Genomic DNA, 18,268 nt, shown 5'->3' on the forward strand with positions numbered 1-18,268 from the left:
GGGGGCGGGGGATGCTCCTGGCCCCTGCACCATTCTCTGTCACAAGCATCTGAAACACTTGGATGGATGTGTGCTTGTTTAGGGACTGTCTTTCCTAAATGTGAGCGCCCCAAGGGCAAGTGTGTGTGTCCAGGCCGGGCAGTGTGGCTAGGCCTGTGACTGGCACAGACCGGTCTGCATGCTGTCCTCCCCACAAACAGCAGATGCTGTTAACTGATCATTAACAGCCTTTACCACCTGGTCTGGACTGCACCTCAGAATCCCTCTTAGCACAGTGCTTTGGGCAAACACCAAGCAGGTTCAAGAGTGAGATAGAACTGCTGTCAAGTGCACAGATGAATGATTGCATGAATAAAAGACACTCGCTCTCCCAGGAGTCAGTCCTTAGTAAGACTGGCGGAAACAAACTGCCAGGGGTGGTCACGTCCAGCTCCCCCGACCCGCGACGGCTCTCACCTTGCGGATCAAGTCCTGGTTATACTCATGGATCTCAGTCATGGCATCCAGCGTGGGGTTGTTGGCCAGCAGCCCCCCATCCAGGAAGCGCCCATTGGGCCGGAAGTAGGTGGGGGCTGCCCCACTGCTCCGGGCTGCCCGCCACACCAGCTGCTCTGGGGGTGGGGGAGGAGGGGGTTCAGTGGCACAAGAGATGTTGCATTTCAGATCTCAGGGTGTGTGTGTGTGTGTCAGGGTGTTGCATTTCAGATCTCAGGGTGTGTGTGTGTGTGTGTGTGTCTGTGTGTGTGTACACGTGATGCTGTGTGAAGATGGAGAGGCTGGGGACGCTTCAGAAACAGGATGGATGGGCCATGCTTGGTGGAAGGTGGGGTGCAGCCCATCTGAAGCCTGATGGCTCCCCGGCTCTGCCTGCCCTCAGCTGATACACTCAGGAGGGCAAACCAGGGCAATGGGCGGGATGGTGGTGGGCTGGGGGTGCCTGGTAGTCAGGCTGCGACTCCCACCCACCACCCTGCAGCCTCTTGGGCCAATCACTCCCCACAGATGCGTCAAACATGGTTTTCACCTGAGGGATGCGTTGGAGGCTTGAGGTTAATGTTCTGGCTGAATCGAGGCTCCCGAACACACTCTGGAGCCTCGTAATTCCGGAAGAGATGGAGTTCAGCCGGCTGCCGGTCGGACAGCGTCCCTGTGAGCATCACCCTGGAGAAACAAGGAGCAGGATGCTGAAGCCACCGACCCGCCCATCCTTGACAATCCACCCTTGGCAATCCTTATCCAAACTGCCCATGCACTAATTCTTAAACCCAGCATTTCACTTCTGGGAACCCATCCTAAGATGCTCCCACACATGTGGGAGATGCGCACACGCTAGGATATTAATGAACTTAAAGCAAATGACTGGAAACAACTAAATGTCCATCAGCAGAAGGGTTCAGTACACCGCGGTTCAGAGGGTCTGTGTTGCTGGAGAACGGCCGAGGCAGTGCTTCATGCACTAAAAGGTGGTCAGCGCCAAGATTTATGTTTAAGAGGGAAAGCTAGGTTCAGGACAGTGTGCGTGTGTGTGCGTGGGTGCTAAGTGGCTTCAGTTGTGTCTGACTCTTTGTATCCCCACGGTTGTATCCCCACAGACTGCAGCCCGCCAGGCTCCTCTGTCCCTGGGATTCTCCAGGCAATAATGCTAGAGTGGGTTGCCATGCCCTCCAGGGAACCTTCCCAACCCAGGGATCGAACCCACGTCTCCTGCATTGGCAGGCGGGTTCTTTACCACTAGCACCACCTGGGAAGCCCACGTGTAATATTCCACTATGTGTTTAAAAACAAACCCCAAAAGACCCCATGTACCTATTCGCTCCCTTCCCACCTCTAGAGGGTCAGACAGTAACTCTGGAAGGACCCATGTAACAGTGAGCTGCCTCTGGGGCACGGGACTGCTTGGGGGCTACAGCCCCCAGACTGGAGTCAGGGGAGAATTTTCAGAGTGTCATCTCTGATACTTCATCAATGCTCTACCATGCGAGTCTCCAATCTATTAAAGAAGACTCCTAACTGTCTCGAGAGACAGACGTTCTTAAATACTGAAGGGAGTGTAGACTGACACAACCCCCCTGGAAACTAGTATGTATTCAGACCCTTAGAAATGTCCTGGCTCTTTGATCTGGTAATTTCATTCTGGAAAATTTAGCCTAAAAGAATAATCTTAGTTACGATGAAAGCTTTTTGTTTAAGGCGATTCATGCAGTGTAATTTATTACAGTGAAAAATGGAAACAATAGGAGGGAGTGTCTAAACAGTGGAATGTTTTGCAGCCATTTCAAACGGCTACCAAGGAGTTCAGTCTAACACTGAAATGTATTTGTTACATTGAAAAATAAAAAGAAAAGGGAACCAAAAAAAAACTCTCTGCAAAGGAAAATAAGATTAGTTTTCCACTTTGAAGAATCTTGTGGAAAGGTTATTTGAACATTTCTCCCACTGAACAAAAAACTAATGTTGGAAAAATAAAAATTTAAATCTTAAAAGCACAGAAGATCTGACAAGATAGAAAGGAAAGACCAGGGTAAACTAAAGATAAGCAAGAACCCAGAGAGGTAAAAGGAGCACAAACCCAGCTTTGACCTGAAGGCAGACACCAAACTGTCAATCTGGACTTCAATTGAACTGCTGATGGTCTCACTGGACCAGATGGACAGAAGTCAAAATCCAGAGTTCACCAAAGGTTAGGGATCTAATGAAAGACCCTCCCCACATTAGATTGTAACCCCAAAGGACTACCCACTTGGATAAGGGTAAACCAAAAATAAATCCCCCTCCTTCCCACTCTTGGAAGCTGTGAGTAAAGTTGCCTGGCATTGAACAAAGGAAGGAGAAAAAAAATCCCTGAAAATATATAACCACGAACTAATCCTCCTGCAGATCTGTAGACTAAATTGACACCACTTGGGGGAGGGGGGAGTTCTAAAACCTTCATGCCAAGGATTTAGTCACAGTGGCCCTAGATGGTACTGTACATGGGTACCTGGAAGATACCACATAAAAGAGAAGATACCCTCATTCTAAGCTCCATAGAATTTGCACATATTATATCTCAACATTAAGGAATACCACACAGTTTCAAAAATGATGAAGAGGGGAACATCATGAAATAAAACACCATGGATGAGAATAAGCATAAACCAACACAGACAGCAAAACATACCTATATAGACAGCAGTTATTTGAATCCTGAGACAAAGATTATAAATCAGCTATGCTTATAATGTTGAAAGACATCAAAGACAAGCTTGATAATATTTTCAGAAAATAGAAAACTACAAGTAATGACCTAGAAGATTTGAAGATAAACCAAAGAGTACTTCTAGAAATTTAAATAAATAAATACTTGAATGATTTAAGTGGAAAATCAGATAATGTTAAAGAGAGAATTAGTGATTTGGAAAATAGGTAAGAAGAAATTAACCAGAATCCAACACAGATAAAATGAAAGAATATATAGAAGAAGTTAAAAGACAAGAAAGACAGAAAAGCTCTAACATTTTAAATTGGAGTTCCAGAAGGAGAGGCAAGAGAAATTTAGGTGGAGGCAAGGTTGAACAGATAATGACTCAGGCTTCCAGAACTGAGGAAAGACAGCAATCCAAAGATTCAAGAAGGCCAAGAAACCCAATGCAGGATAAATTAGAAGCAATTCATATCTAGACACATCATAGGACAACTGTAGAGCACCAAAAACAAATAAACACACAAATAAAAGCACCCAAAGGAAAAAGACTACTTACTTTCAAAGGAGTAAGAGTTAAACTGAAATTGACAAGTGCCACAATGGATGCTAAAAGATACAGAATGCTATCTTTCATGTTCTTCAAGAATATCACCAGCCTAGAATTCCATGCTCAACAAGAATAAGAGGGAAAGGAAAGAATGTTCAATTGATGAGGGTGAAATAAAATTAGTTGTTTTTTTTTTTTAAATGATTAGGATGACAAAAACCTATTTTCACACAACTCTGCTAGTGGAGACTTCACTACCAGCAGATCATCTCTATGGGAAAAGCAAAAGAATGTACTTTAGGCAGAAGGAAGGTGGTTGCAGGAAAGACTTAAAGCAAAGATGTGACACACATACATACACACATACATGCACACCCAATGGTGTGCTGAAGCCAGCGCATACTGGCTTGTGAGAGCCTATTGCTAAATCTCATGGGCTGGTTGCTAAAATGTTGGTAGCTTGAAATCAGCCATAGTGGGAGTATTGTCACCATGGGAATTGGCAAACAATACAAACCAGGGTTTTTCCCCTGCTAAGAGACTGAGTTTACCAGTGTACCACTAGATAAATATAAACTTCACAAAACAGTATCTTGTGGATTTTTTTTTTAAAAAGATAGATTTAAAATACAGAAAATTCATTATAAATAAGATAGGGGAAAGAAAATAGAATTAAACATTTAAAAATCCTTGATTATCTGAGGATGTGGGTAATGGTATCAATTAAATTTAGACTTTTATACTACACACTGAAAAAAACACCAGAAATGAGTGCATAAATTTCAAACTATTGGGGTTGGGGTGCAGGGTAATGATTAAAACTGTTCAGGAAATCCAAAAGAAGGCAAGAAACACAGAACAAAGTAGGATGGCACATGTCATCCCCAAAATATGAGTAATTATGTCAGTATAAATGGGTCAGCCATATAAACTGTTAGATTAACTATATGAAGGTTCTGATAGTCAAACCAAACAGCTAAATCAGACAATTAGATAAATATATTACTATGCAATAAAATCTATAAATAGACAACGCACAGATAAGATAAAGAACAAAGCCAACAATATGGGCTACTTGCAAGAAAGACATCTAAAACGTAAGGATCCAGAAGGTTGAACTAAAGCATGAGCACAGACATACCATGCAAATATAACCATGAAAGCTAGAGTAACTAATATCAGGCAAAATAAAGGCAAAAAACACTCTTAGAGATAAAGAAAGCTGCTTCCAAGCACCAGAAAGATTCCTAAAATTTTAAATTTATATGTACTTAATCACACAGTATCAAAATATTAATGCAAAAGTTGACAGAAAAGTCAAAAGACAAATTCCCAGACTGGAAGATTTTATCTTTCTCAGTAACTTACAGAAGAAGTGGACAGAAACATTAGTACAGATACAGAAGATTTGAAACTTTTAAATAAATGTTCCTAGCCAGCATGACTTAATCAACATGTACAGATACTGGCATTCAACAAATGAAGAATCCATATTCTTTTAAATTATTCATGGGACATCTATAAAAGCTGACTGTAGAAGGCCACGAATCAAGTCTCAATAATTTTGAAGGACCAAAGTCAAACTGAGCATGTCCTCTGACTACAAAGCAATTAATAATAAAAAGATAACTTGTAAATTTCTAAGTTTAGAAACTAAGAAACGCCATTTATTAATAATAATCACAATGGTTAAAGAACAATAGTAAAAATTAGAAAATATTTTGAACAGAATAATCATATTCTAAATGCACTTATGGGATATAATTAAAGAAGGAAAATGTTTATTTCTTTTTTTTTGTTTTTTTGGCCATGCAGCACAGCTTATGTGATCTTAGTTCCCCAACCAGGGATCGAATCCATGCCCCCTGCAGTGGAAGTGTATAGCCCTAACCACTGGATCGCCAGGGAATTCTATGGAGGAAAATGTTTAAATTTACAAACACACACACATATAATATGCATACTTATATAGTACAAGAGAAAAAAAGGCCAAAAAATCAATGAGCAAGACATTTATTTCAAGAAGTTAAAAAAAACCAAAACGGCTAAATACTTTAAAAAGTACAAGAAGGAATAAATATATGTACAGAAATTAATGAAACAGAAAATGTATATATAATAGAGAACCAATAAATAGCCCAAAGTTACTTTTTTGAAATACTAATCCAATTAAAAAGCTTGTAGTTGCAAGAATGATAACATGAAAAGCGGAGGTGTAAATCATCAGGAATGAAGAGGGCTGTGACAACATGCTGCAGGCATTAAAGATAACAAGAGAACATTTGGACAGCCCTATGGCAACAAATTTGAAGATGTACATGAAATGAACATATTCCTAGAAAAATGTAACTTAACCAAAACTAACTCAAAAAGACATTTGGAAACCCTGAATAGTCTTATAAACATTAAAGAAATTGATTCCACCATTAAAAATTTTCCTACCAACCAAACTCCAGTACTAGATGACTTCACAGGTAAGTTCTACCAAATATTCAAGGAAGAAATAACTCTCTATTATATGAACTCTTCTGGAAAACAAACAAACAAAAAAAGAGATACTCCCTCAAAATCAAAACCCTGCAACCTAAAAGTGGGAATAAACAGGTCAATCTTACTCATGAACACGGATACAAAAATCCTAACAAAATATGAGCATAGGGACACTTCCCTGGTGGTCCAGTGGCTAAGGCTCAGTTTGCTCTCCCAATGCAGGGGGCCCAGGTTTGAGCCCAGGTCAAGGAATTAGATCCCACATGTCGCAACTAAGAATTCCCATGCCGTAACTAAAAAAAAGGCCCTGTGTGCCACAACTAAGATCCAGCGCAGCCAAGTAAATAAATAAATATTATATATATACTTTAAAAAAGTTAGCATATTTGAGTGATTTGAGCCCATAAGAATACTCTCTGTAAAAGGCACCAGGAAGTGAAAGCAGAGATAGATATGGTTACGACTGAGCGACTTTCACACACACACACCCGCCCCAGGTGCACAGCAGCATTATTCACAGTAGCTCTGTTCTGTTCTGTTCTGTTCCGTCGCTCAGTCGTGTCCGACTCTATGCGACCCCGTGGACTGTAGCCTACCAAGCTTCTCCATCCATGGGATTCTCCAGGCAAGAATACTGGAGTGGGTTACCGTTTCCTTCTCCAGGGGATCTTCCCGACCCAGGGATCGAACCCGGGTCTCCCACATTGGAGGCAGAAGCTTTAACCTCTGAGCCACCAGGGAAGCCCATTCACAGTAGCTAATAGATGGAAACAAACCAGATGTCCATCAAAAGATGAATGGATAAACAAAATGTGGTCTATAAATGCAACAAAATATTATTCAGTCTTTAAAGAAAAGGAAATTCTGTCACATGCTGTAATATGTATGAACCTTGAGGATATTATGCTAAGTGAAATAAGCCAGTTTTAAAAAGACAGACACTGTATGGTCCCACTGACATGATGTACTTAGAGGAGTCAACTCATGCAGACAGAAGGTAGAATGGTAGATGACCGGGGCTGGGGAAGGGGAGGAATGGGGAGCTGCTCTTTAATGGGTACAGATTCTCAGTTTTACAAGAAGAAAGAGTTCAGGAGATTAGCTGCAGGACAATGTGAATATACTTTTCACTACTGAATTGAAAAGTGGTTAAAGGAAAAAAATGATTAAGAGTTAATTTTATGTTATATGTATCTCGCCACAATTAAAATTTAAAAAATAAACAAATGGTATTTCTAAATACCAGTCACAATTAGAAAAGGAAATGTTTAAAAATGCATAATTCACAGTAGCACAAAATATATGCAGGTACCTAAGAATAACACATGTGTAAGATAGCTGTAGATAAAAATTTAAAACTGTACTAAGAAACTAAAAACAAATGGAATGTTTTCCTATATTCTCTAATTGGAAGACTCAGTGTTTTAATGTGTCAATTCTCCCCTAAATAAGTTTACAACAAATTATTACATCTAAAATAAGCAACAGGATCCAACTGTATAGCACAGGGAACTACATTCAATATCCTGAAATAAACCATAATGGAAAAGAATGTGTGTGGGTGGGCGTGTATAACTGAATCACTTTATACCAGAAACTAATGAAACATTGTAAATCAAGCTTAGTAGCAGTAGTAGTGTAGTCTTTCAGTCCTGACTCTTTGCAACACCATGGACTGTAGCCCGCCAGGCTTCTTTGTCCGTGGGATTCTCCAGGCAAGAATACTGGAGTGGGCTGCCATTCCCTTCTCCAGGGGATCTTCCTGATCCAGGGACTGAACCTGGATCGCCCACATTGTAGGCAGATTCTTTACCATCTGAGTTACCAGGGAAGCCCCAAATATACTTCAGTAAAAAAGTAATCATACAGATTAAATGTAATCACAATAAAAATCCCAACAGGATTTGCTTTTCTGTAGAATTTAACAGTCTGATTTCATTGATGCAGTTTCTATGGAAGTGCAAATAGCAACAAGTGACCTGTATCCTACACAGCACTTCTACATGCTAGGTTTTCAAGTGTTTTATAAACATAACTTTTACTTCTCATGAAAGCCCTGGGAAGCAAGTAGTATATTATTCCCATTTTTTAGAAAAGGAAACATCAGTGTCCATATTCTTAACCACTTCTCTAAAGGGCCTCCAAGAACAGCCCTGAAGAAAGACAAGGTGGGAAGCCCTGCTATAAATTTGCTGTAGAATTAGGACTCCATGGTCAAAAACAGACCCAAGAAGGATCCGAGACCCTTGGCTCAGAAGCAAGGCCTGGAATATGGAGGGAAAGACAGACTTTTCACCAATGAGGCTGGGGAAACTGTTCATGTGGAAAACAAGAAATTGGATCTCTCCTGATACAAAAATCAATTCCAGGTAGCTAAAAGACCTAAGTTAATAAAAGACTTTGATTGACAAAAGGCAGAATGAGGGAGCTTCGCGACTGGACACAGGAGACAAATTTCCTGCTTCCAGTTAGAAAGGGATATTGAATGGATAGGAAAAGCACAAGTCATAAAAAGTAAAATATTCATAAATTCTACTGCATTAAGAACACCTGTTGATCAACAAAACACTGTAAGGAGAGTGAAAAAACAAGCCTAGAATGGGAGATTCCAAATCCATTCATCCATCAAAGGCCTAGGTTTCAAAATATAAAAAAGATAATTAGGAAGCCTCATAACCCCCAAATCACTCAACTTAACTGTGCCAAAAATGAGTAAAACACTTGAACAGGAGCTTTACAAAAGAGGAAATCCAGATGGCCTTTAAACATATGAAAAGGTGTTCAACCTCACTAGTTAATCAGAAAAATGAAAATTCAAAACCAACAGAGTCAGCACCTTATACCCCTCCCCCAGTTTATAAAGATATAAACATCACAAAGATAAATTGCTTTGACAATTATCACTGTTGGCAAGAATGCAGAGCACCATGCGTGCATGTGAAGTCACTTCAGTTGTCTGACTCTGTGCGACCCTATGGACTGTAGCCCACCGGCTCCTCTGTCCATGGTATTCTCCAGACAAGGATACTGGAATGGGTTGCCATGCCCTCCTCCAGGGGATTTTCCCGACCCAGAAGTTCAAACCCAAGTCTCTTAGGTCTCCTGCATCGGCAAGCAGGTTCTTTACCCCCGGCGCCACCTGGAAAGCCCATGCAGAGCACCAGGAACTCTCAAACATGCCCAAGGGGAGTGGAAACGGAAACCAACACTTTGAAAAACCACGGAGCAGAATCAAAGGGTTGAGGCCATGCCACTTCCAAGACTTGGCAGCTCTACTCCTAGGCATGCGCCCCACAGGGTCAGAAAACGAGGCCCAAAATGTCCACTGAAGACTCAAGAGGTCCAAACAGGAAAGAACCCAAGTGCCCATCAAAGGTGTCTGGAGAAATAAGCCATGGGGGTGGAGTCACATGAGCCGCGAGGATGAGTGAAGCCCAGAGCTTCACCCAACAGCAAGCACCAGGCTGACCAATGTGGCACTGAGGAAGGAAGGGTGAAACGCAAAATGATTCCAGCTGAACCCAGAGACAGGCGGGACCGAAACCGCGCTAGGGACTGCATTCAGGTGCCGAAACCAGACAGAAAACCCGGGAAATCCAGTTCACACCAGCCAAGATAGCGATTACCCTCGTGGGGGGTGGGGAGCAGGAGCTGTGATGGGGGCAGGCACACATTTTGGACTTGGCTGGTGGTCATACATGGGTGTCTGCTTTAGATTTATTCACGGAACTGTTTAATGTACTTTTCTAAATGTTCTATTTCACCATAAAAAAGAAAAAAGTGTCTAGGATAAAATATACAAAAAACATTTTTCAAAACATTATCTTTCAGTTAATAAATCATGGATAATATATTTCCTCTTTTTACTTTCGGTATCTTCCAAATTTTCTTAAAAGACTATGTATTATTCTTAAATGGAAAAAAAAAACTTTATTATGAAAAGAAATCCTCCTAACCTTCCAGAGCTTGCTCACACCTCACTTCCTCCAGGAAGCCCTCCCTGACCACTCTGTCCTTTCTCCCCGTCTTGGTCCCACAGAGACTCAGTTGCTGAACACTTTTCAGGGGCCTGCTCTGGGGCAGGCATTGTGCTCGATGCTGGGGCTACAGAAAAACAAGACAGTCACATTCCTGCTTTAGGGAGCGCACAGTCTGGCAGGCAAACGTGGCCCAGGATGGAAAATAAACACTACAAAAAAGTGGTGGTACTGAAGGTTCTTCTGGAACCTCTTAAGCACAGGGTGCTTTGTGTGGTTGCCATTTTTTTAGGTCAGTTATCTCCGAATCAGATCATAAGCCTTCCCACCTGATGGTTGAATCACCACATCACACACACATACACACACACAAACGCAGAGCCATGCTCGGCAAGTACGTGTGTCATGGACGAGAATCAACCCAGTGAAATATATCACCCCTCTGACCCAGGGATGTGCTGTGTGGATGGAAAAACAGACATGGGTGGAAGGTGTTCTGCACCTGTGTTCCCCAGCAGCCCCCCACCCCTCCCCGCTCAGCTTTAATCAGACCAGGGCAGGGAGCCTTCTGCCCCAGGAAGGGCCAAAAAGGGTGCATGGCTGGCACCAAAGTCACCCAGGTCCCACCCGGGAGGCTTACTTGGGCTTCTTGACGTCCGTCATCTTGGTGTGCTCTCCAAACTCCCGCTTCAGGAACTCCTCCAGGGGCCCCGACTCGTAGGGCCGAGAGCCCCGGAAAACCTCATCCTTCATGCGAAAGTACACACCCCGCATGTAGGCCATGGACTTGCCTAGGAACGAGGAGGGCGGAGATGGGGAGAAGACGCGAGAGCTGCCCTGACAGGGTGCCTGGGCACAGGAACTGGGGCTCGGAGGGGGCACCTACCCAGCCGAGGCTCCTGGGACCCTCCTCTGCAACTTCCCACACAGGCAGAAATCCCCTTCAGCGGCCCCATGGCTGGGTAGTTAATTTTATATTAGTAATTTGTGTTTTTTTTCTTTAATGATGGGCCCCGAAAGTGTAAAAGCTTAAAAATCTAGATCCACCCCTGTTGTCACAGAATAGAAGGACCGGCCCTGTCTCATGAGAACAGTGTCCCAGGGGCAGGCTGCACCTCATGGGACAAGGGAACCGCCAAGCACCCCTCAGTCAGGCCAGGGGTGCGCAAGAGGGGAGCTGCGGAGGTGGGGGCTTCCGCCCACTGGGGAGGATGAACTAGGCGACTTCTCGGATGCCTCCCCTAGCCCCTGGAAGCCTGAAGACCCTGGATGGGGGATAAACATCCCCTGAGGAAGGACAGCACCCTCTCTGGAGGAGAAGCAAGGACCTGCACCCACTCTGCTCCACCCCCAGACCTCATGACCCGCCCTGGGCGGAGGCCGGCCCTGCACTGGCCCTCATCTCAGGGGAAACCACAGAAGGGACACGGGGCCCCAGAGGTCAGAAAAGATGTCCCAGCAGCTGCTGCCTGACAACCTCCTCTTCCCGGAGCCCCAGGGACGCTGCTCTAGGCCACCTCCTGGGCCGGCCGTGTCCCCTATACCCCCACGCCATGGACGGCCGGGCCACAGCCTCCTCACACAGTGAACACCTAATGCCCATGCGTCCTCCACGGGACCGGGGGCTCCCTGAGGTGGGGCGTGCTCCGTCCTGCCCCCTTGCATCGAGCACAGGCCTGGCCGATGTCAAGGAGGGGGAGGGTCCTCTCCTGGTACCTTCAGGTCTGGAGGACAAGTTGGAGGGCCTAGAACCGGACCCGGGTGGGGATGCTGAGATAATTCCCGCGGGGTGGTAGCTGGCTCTGAGAGGGCCCCCCATGGGCAGTATCGCGCAGCTGGACAGCAGCTCCACGAAGGAGACATCGTGAGTTGAGACAAGGCCTACCCCGAGGTCTGTCCAGCAAGCAAAGTGCCCCTGTCACCTTGGTGAAGCTGCAGTGAGAGCAGACTGCCTGTGGCCTTGCGATGTGCTGGGCTGGGAGCCCTGGGGACTCCTAGGTGCAGCACCCCCTGGGGTGGGCCCTGTGACTTAGGGCCACCCCTCTCCCAGTGCCTCCATGTCCCTGGGGTAAAGAGAAGTGTGCAGACCAGGGCGCTGGCATTTATGACTCAAGGTGGCTCCTAACACTGAAAGGAAGGGGAACCAGCTCTGTCCTCTGCGGCTAGGAGGGCATCACCGTGGCCCACCCTCAGCCCTTCTCCTTCCAGCCTCAGACCCAACACCCTCCGCGCCGCCCCCTGACAAGAGAGCTTTCGGGTCCTCCCCTCCTCCACGACCTCTGCAAAGCTCTGAAAACAAACTCAGCCGGATCGGAGGGTGGGTCTTGGCCCACCCCGCCCTGCCCCGCGGCCCAGGGGCGGCCCTCACTGTGCAGGATGGCCAGGGCCAGGATGCCCCCAGTGCTGGTCCCTGCCACCCAGTCAAAGAGGTCCTTGGTGGCGATGCCCGAGGCCTTCTCGATGGCGATGAGCAGCTGGATGATGACGAGGCCTTTCACGCCCCCTCCGTCCAGGCAGAGCAGGTGGTCGTGGCTGTGGTGGGAACATCAGTGGGAGAGAAGAGGGTCCTGTTACAGGCGGCACTTTGTGGGCCGTGTCCCTGAGCATATGCCCGGTGGCAGCGGCTTGAGCCCTGGAGACCAAGCCCCGTGGAGCTCACGTGCTACTGGGGCTCGAGAGTGGGGGCTGGGGGTGGGCAGCAGTGTCAGTACAGGAATAAACGGGACTTCCGGAGACCAGACGTGTGACAGAGAAGAGGATCCAGGCAGGGAAGGGCAGCGGGGGGTGGGTAAGACCTTCTGGCCAGGCACCACCTGACACCTGGGTCTGTCTCCCCCAGCTCTGCATGGATAAGACAAGGCTGGGGGAAGGGCTGGTCTCCTGCAGCTGCCCCAAATGCGTGGCAAGGAAGGTCGGGCCCCTGCCCCCAGGCAGGAGCAGCAGAGGAACTGGGGGTGCAGGGAGGAAGGGCCATTCCTGTGTCAGGAGCCGTGGGGAGCTTCCACCAGCATGAACTCACTTAAATGTCCCAGAGCCCTTCAAAAACCCAGACCAACTGTTTGGCCAACCCAATACACAAACACTCCCTGTGTACATCTGTGAGGGCATGACGCTCTGAGGTCAGGTGGTGGCCCAACGTCCCTCCGGTGGAACTGGGCCCGGGTCTGGTGACTCCTGGGTCATACACTCTCCAACACACCCTGACCCATCTCCCTGTGTCCCGCCATGCCCCGCCCCCACCCCAGGGGAAGGCCTCTCGTCTGTGTGCAGACCTAGAACCTTCCTTCTGGTCTCTTCCTCTTTCTTAATTTGTACTTTCCAGCTGGCCACACGCATGTGCAATCCTAGTTCCCTGACCAGGGATCGAACCCATGCCCCCTGCACTGGAAGCATGGGGTCTTAAACACTGGACCACCAGGGAAGTCCTCCTCTTCATTCTATCTCAGCTTAAAGGTCACAACTGAGAAAACTCTGCCCGATGCCATGGGGAGCCTCCTGCTCAGCCTGCTCCATCTCCACCCACTTCCTGGGTGCAGAGTTCCTCTTCCTCCTATAAGCAGTCACTCTGAAGTCACTTGTTTGCTCCCCTTTTTTCTCCAGCTGAGGGCAGGGCCTAGCTCCGCTCGGTGCAGTGTCGCGCATCCTGTATCCCAGGCAGGTGAGAGGCACCGTCCACAACCTGGTAAAGCGTCCACAACCGTCCCAATCCCCCACAGCTGGTAAATGTGGGAGCCTGTGACGCCCACCTCCGGGGTCCCTTGTCTTTTCCTGGACAAGCTGCCCAGCCTTGCAACAAGCCCGGAACGTGGCAGAACAGGCTGTGCTGTCGTTGGAGGCCTGTGGGGCCCTTGACCAGGGAGGCTGGAGAAAATCGGCAAGAGACCCTTCTGAAGATGTGGGGCTGGCAACGGCGGGATCAACCCGGAGGAAGCAGGGCTAAGCTGTGTGGCTTGCAGATTGCAGACGGGTGCGGGGAGGGCCCCAGAGGCATCCTGACTCTCCTCTCTCCTCACTCCCCCTCTGGGGGAAGGGGAGCCTCTCAGGGTTGTGCAAACTCCCCTGGCCCTGCTGGGGCATCTGCACCTCCCTCCTCTCACTGGAAGGGACCTGTTGGTCTTCCCTCGGGTACCCCTCGGCCCCTGCACTGGTGTGGGTGTGTGTAGGGATGCAAGGAGGGAAGCGTGAGAAGGCTGCCAGAGCAGGCGCACTCCCAGGGTGCACGTTCCAGTGGGGCTGAGGAAACGAGTGGGCTACAGCTTCTGAGGGGAAGCCGACCCTTCAGAGGAGGCGAGGCGGAACCACCGATATGGCCCACCGGTCTCGGGAGCCGGGCTGCCTCTGCTTCCAGGAGGGAAGGGCCTTCCCTGCAGGGACGGGCCCAGGGGTGCGGTTAGGAGAGAGCCCCAGGGGAGCAGAAAGGGCACGGGCTGCAGAAGCCCTGGGCTGCTTTGACACCGACTCTGTGTAACCTCGAGCAAGTGACTTCCCCTCACGTTCTGCATCTGCCAAGCAAGGTTACTAATGAGTGCCTCCCGAGGAAGGCTGTTAGGAACACAGGATAGTAAAAAAAATAAAATAAAAACAAAAACAGAGAACAGATAAACCACCTCTATTATTAAAGGGAAGGGTGGAGAGAGCACAGCCGAAAGGAGGCATGTTTGTCCCGGGAACTCGCCGAGCGGGCGGGCACGGGTTCTGATAACCGTGGTCACCCGGGACTGTCCGCGGGGAGACAGGGCCTCTCTTTGCACCCATCACCCCGGCCTGCCTTCTAGAATGGGCCTGGGTGGACAGCAAGGGCTTGGGACGCCAGCCCACCCTACTGGCTGTTGGAGGGAGGTAGGGTAGGGAGCGGGTGGAATCGGAGGGATGCCTGCTCAGCACTGAGGCCACTGAGGGCTCTCTCTAAAGGAGATCTGGGCCAGCTCCCCCAGTGACCCAGGCCAGGGCGGGAAGAGAAGGTACAGGGCCACAGGCAGCTCCATCGTGTGGCCGGGAGCCTGCAGGGCAACTGATGGAGAAGACCCAGGCTCTCTGAAGGCTCAGTCTCTGCTGTGAACTGCAGAGGGTGCAAGCCACCTCACAGAGCCAGATGCAGACTAGATAACAGTCCCAAGCCCGCTGCACGGCCCCACCAGAGCCCTCGCGCGTGTGTGCCCCCCCCACCCCGCCCCATCCCCAACACTCACGTCCGCTTCTCGTCCCTCATGGAGCTCAGGATGAAGGCTGGCTTCCGGGCCCGGGAGATCTGCGTGATGTCCTGCAGTTCTGAGGGGCACAAGGCAGGGTGGGCAGGGCCCAAGCAGGTGCTGGTTCCACCCCCACCCCCCGCCACAGGTCCTGGGGGCAAACCTGGAGCTGAGCCCTCACCCCTCTGTCCCTGGCGGGAGCATCTGCCTCCCACTCCCTGCAAGGGCTCTTCATCCCAGAATACAACTGGCCCCTTGGGGAGCAGTGGGCTTGGAATGCGGAGGGGAGCCCACTGCTCCGGGAATGGCCCCCCACCCTGCCCGGCCAGCTCTCAATTTTCCTGTTTCCCACCCAGAGCCCCGAAGCACAAGCACCCCTGCCCTGTGTGCTGTGTGTGCGCTTCACAGAGCGTTTCTTCATGCATGCCAGCCAGTGCTGCGGACAACCACCTTCTCCAGAATCCTTATCCCCAATTTACAGACAAGGCTCATTTAGCCAAAAGGGCTGAGTCAGGATGTTCCCTGGGGTTTGACTCCTTGAAGGAACAGAGATAGCCCAACTGCTTCCCAGACTCCTCTTGTTCTGATCCCAGGTCTGGAAACTTCCTCAGCAGCCTCAGAGTGGTGCCCTCACCTGCAGCATGCATGTTTTGCCTGGGTCCGAGGCCCACCCCGCGCCCACCGAATGCATCAGCTGCTCTCCTGACAAGCAGCCTGGCCCCACAGGGCCTCGTCATCCGGATCCCGATGGGCCCATCCCACCGCTGTGCATGGAGTCTTAGAAGCAGCGAAGCAGGACAGCAGGCTTCCAGGCAATGTGTCTCCCCCTCACCAGGGCAAGGGGCCAGAGTGGAAGAGATAAGCGCGAGCCCGGCTGGGGGAGGTGGTGGACAGAGCGCCAGGGAGCGGGACGTGCGGCTGAGACAAAGGAGAAGAGGGACCAGAGCTGCGTCTAACTCAGGGCGCAGCGGGCCCTGCGGCTCCTCTAGGCCCAGGGCATTACCCATTTGACGCCGCGCCCCAGGCCCACCATCCGGCCTGGCTTGGGTGACTGAGTGCCTGTAAAATTGAGAGATAATGATGGGGGGGAGGGCGGGGGGAGAGAGGCAGAGCCAGAGGGACTAACTGCGGCTGCCCGCTCTGCCCTGTCCTGAGTTCAGGGTTGGCCAGGCTATCCTGTCTAAAGATGCTGGTGTCTGAGTCCCCAAGAGTTTAAGAATAGTGCCGGCTTGCGAAGGATCAGTCCCTGGCTGCCCTGTTCAGGGAACCCCCACTCCTAAAGAATCCAGGGTTCAAGGTGGGCCAGGCCCACAGGAAGCCCAGAGAAGGTCTGTCTCCTTGGGGGCCGTCTCCATGGATACTGAGGATGCACAGGGGCAGATGCTAATTGCCTGGCCAGTAGGTCACTGAAGGGGCTGGAAGAGGAGCACACCGGCCCTGGGCCTGATGGAGATGCAGCAGCATGGCAGAAAGGTTCCTGGTAGAAGCCAGAGAACCCCCAACATCTCTGAGCCCCCAAGAGCACTCCTCGCAGCCCACCTGAGCTCCCAGGGCATAGAGGTCAACAAAGCGCCCACCTTATAGGTGTCCAAGGAACCCTGTCAGAGGAAATGGACCACAGGCCATTAGCCAGGGACCCCACCAGTCTCCAGACTCTATGAGTTGCTGGCTGCCCACCGAGGCTGACAAATGCTGCCCATTGCCCCTTGCTTTCTTTAACAACCTCTTCCTTGGGCTCCGTTTCTTTCTTTCGGGATTGCCTGACCCAGGGACCTGGGAACCAGGTGGAGAGGAGGAGGCATGGGAGGGGCCAGGCCTACCTAGGTTGTTTAAGCTGATCAGCGGGGGATGAGATCTTTCCATGGAGAAGGAGGGAGCTGCCGCGGAGCACTGCTCCGTCGTCGAGAACCCTTGCGTGAGTGGGAAGCGGCAGTCGGCCCCCACAGTTCTCAGCAGAGTGAGGAGCGCCTTCCTGGTGACGACTTGTCACGTATGGGGAGGGGGAGATGGCACAGGATCAGAAACTGACCAGACGCAAATGAGAGGTCCCGCCTTTCTGCACCTGGTCCCCATATCCCAGGCCACTTGGGGCGTCGGGGGTGCCCTAGAGCCTACCCCACTCTGACACAGCGTGTGGACTCTAGTCTGTTACACCCAAAGCAGCTTCTGGAGTCTTGAACTTGGAACATGGATGAGAAGATTGGTGTTTGAGGAACCCCCTCTTTCTCTTCTACGCCAGTCAAGAAAGCAGGACTCCCACCTCTATGCTGAGCAATTCTCAAGGCTTTTAGAGCTCAACAGGGATGAACCAGCCAGTGGGTATCTCCCACCTACCGGATGGGATCACTGAAAGTGCACATGCGCACGCATGCACGCTCGCTGGCACACACTATGAGGTATCACCCACAGCAACCTCTGCAGCTCCCCAGAACCCTCCAGAAGGCTCCAGGCAGCTGGTCAGGAGGATCTGCTCTTTCCAGCCTGGAAGCCAAGGCTCACCGAGTGAGCATGCAGTGCATACACCGTGCCAGTGTGCAAGGGGGGTGCACGTGTCATGCAGCACATGTCAGGGTGCCGGGGGCACACATGTCGTGCACATGCCAGTGTACAAGCAGAGGGGGCCACACGTGTCATACAGCAATGCACCGGCCCAAGGCTGTTCTTACAAGTGATTCCATCAGTGAATTCTCCAAGAGTGGGGAAGAGGGCTGCTCCCACTGCCTTGCCCACCCCCACCCCAAGTCTTGGCACCCTGAGGTGGCATGGGGGTCACAGGGAAGAGGACACTGGTTCGGCAAGCCCCTGGGGGCCTCAGTCTAGTGGTCAGAGCCCCTGTCCTTGGGAACCGGAAGCTTCCCCTTGGGGCCTCCCAGGTGGTCCT

At 49.7% G+C, this 18,268-nt stretch overlaps 1 protein-coding gene across 5 annotated transcripts in view; it reads right to left on the reverse strand.

Moving 5' to 3' along the window:
• Positions 1-18,268, reverse strand: part of PLA2G6 (phospholipase A2 group VI) — a 61,968-nt gene that overhangs the window by 2,128 nt on the left and 41,572 nt on the right. For 4 of the 5 annotated variants that reach the window (XM_055395435.2, XM_055395434.2, XM_088837488.1 and 1 more), the window contains 6 exons: positions 17,208-17,369; positions 15,388-15,466; positions 12,567-12,730; positions 10,839-10,989; positions 1,025-1,161; positions 457-611 (listed from right to left, as the gene is read on the reverse strand). In XM_055395435.2, the coding sequence (XP_055251410.2) occupies positions 457-611; positions 1,025-1,161; positions 10,839-10,989; positions 12,567-12,730; positions 15,388-15,466; positions 17,208-17,369 (848 nt within the window). The remainder of the gene's footprint in view (positions 1-456; positions 612-1,024; positions 1,162-10,838; positions 10,990-12,566; positions 12,731-15,387; positions 15,467-17,207; positions 17,370-18,268) is intronic. The other variant, XM_055395436.2, reaches the window with a different exon arrangement.

This window comes from Moschus berezovskii, chromosome 6 (assembly GCF_049115385.1).
Source record: "Moschus berezovskii isolate FMDL1 chromosome 6, NW_MosBer_1.0, whole genome shotgun sequence".
In the NCBI taxonomy this organism is placed as follows: Eukaryota; Metazoa; Chordata; class Mammalia; order Artiodactyla; family Moschidae; genus Moschus; species Moschus berezovskii.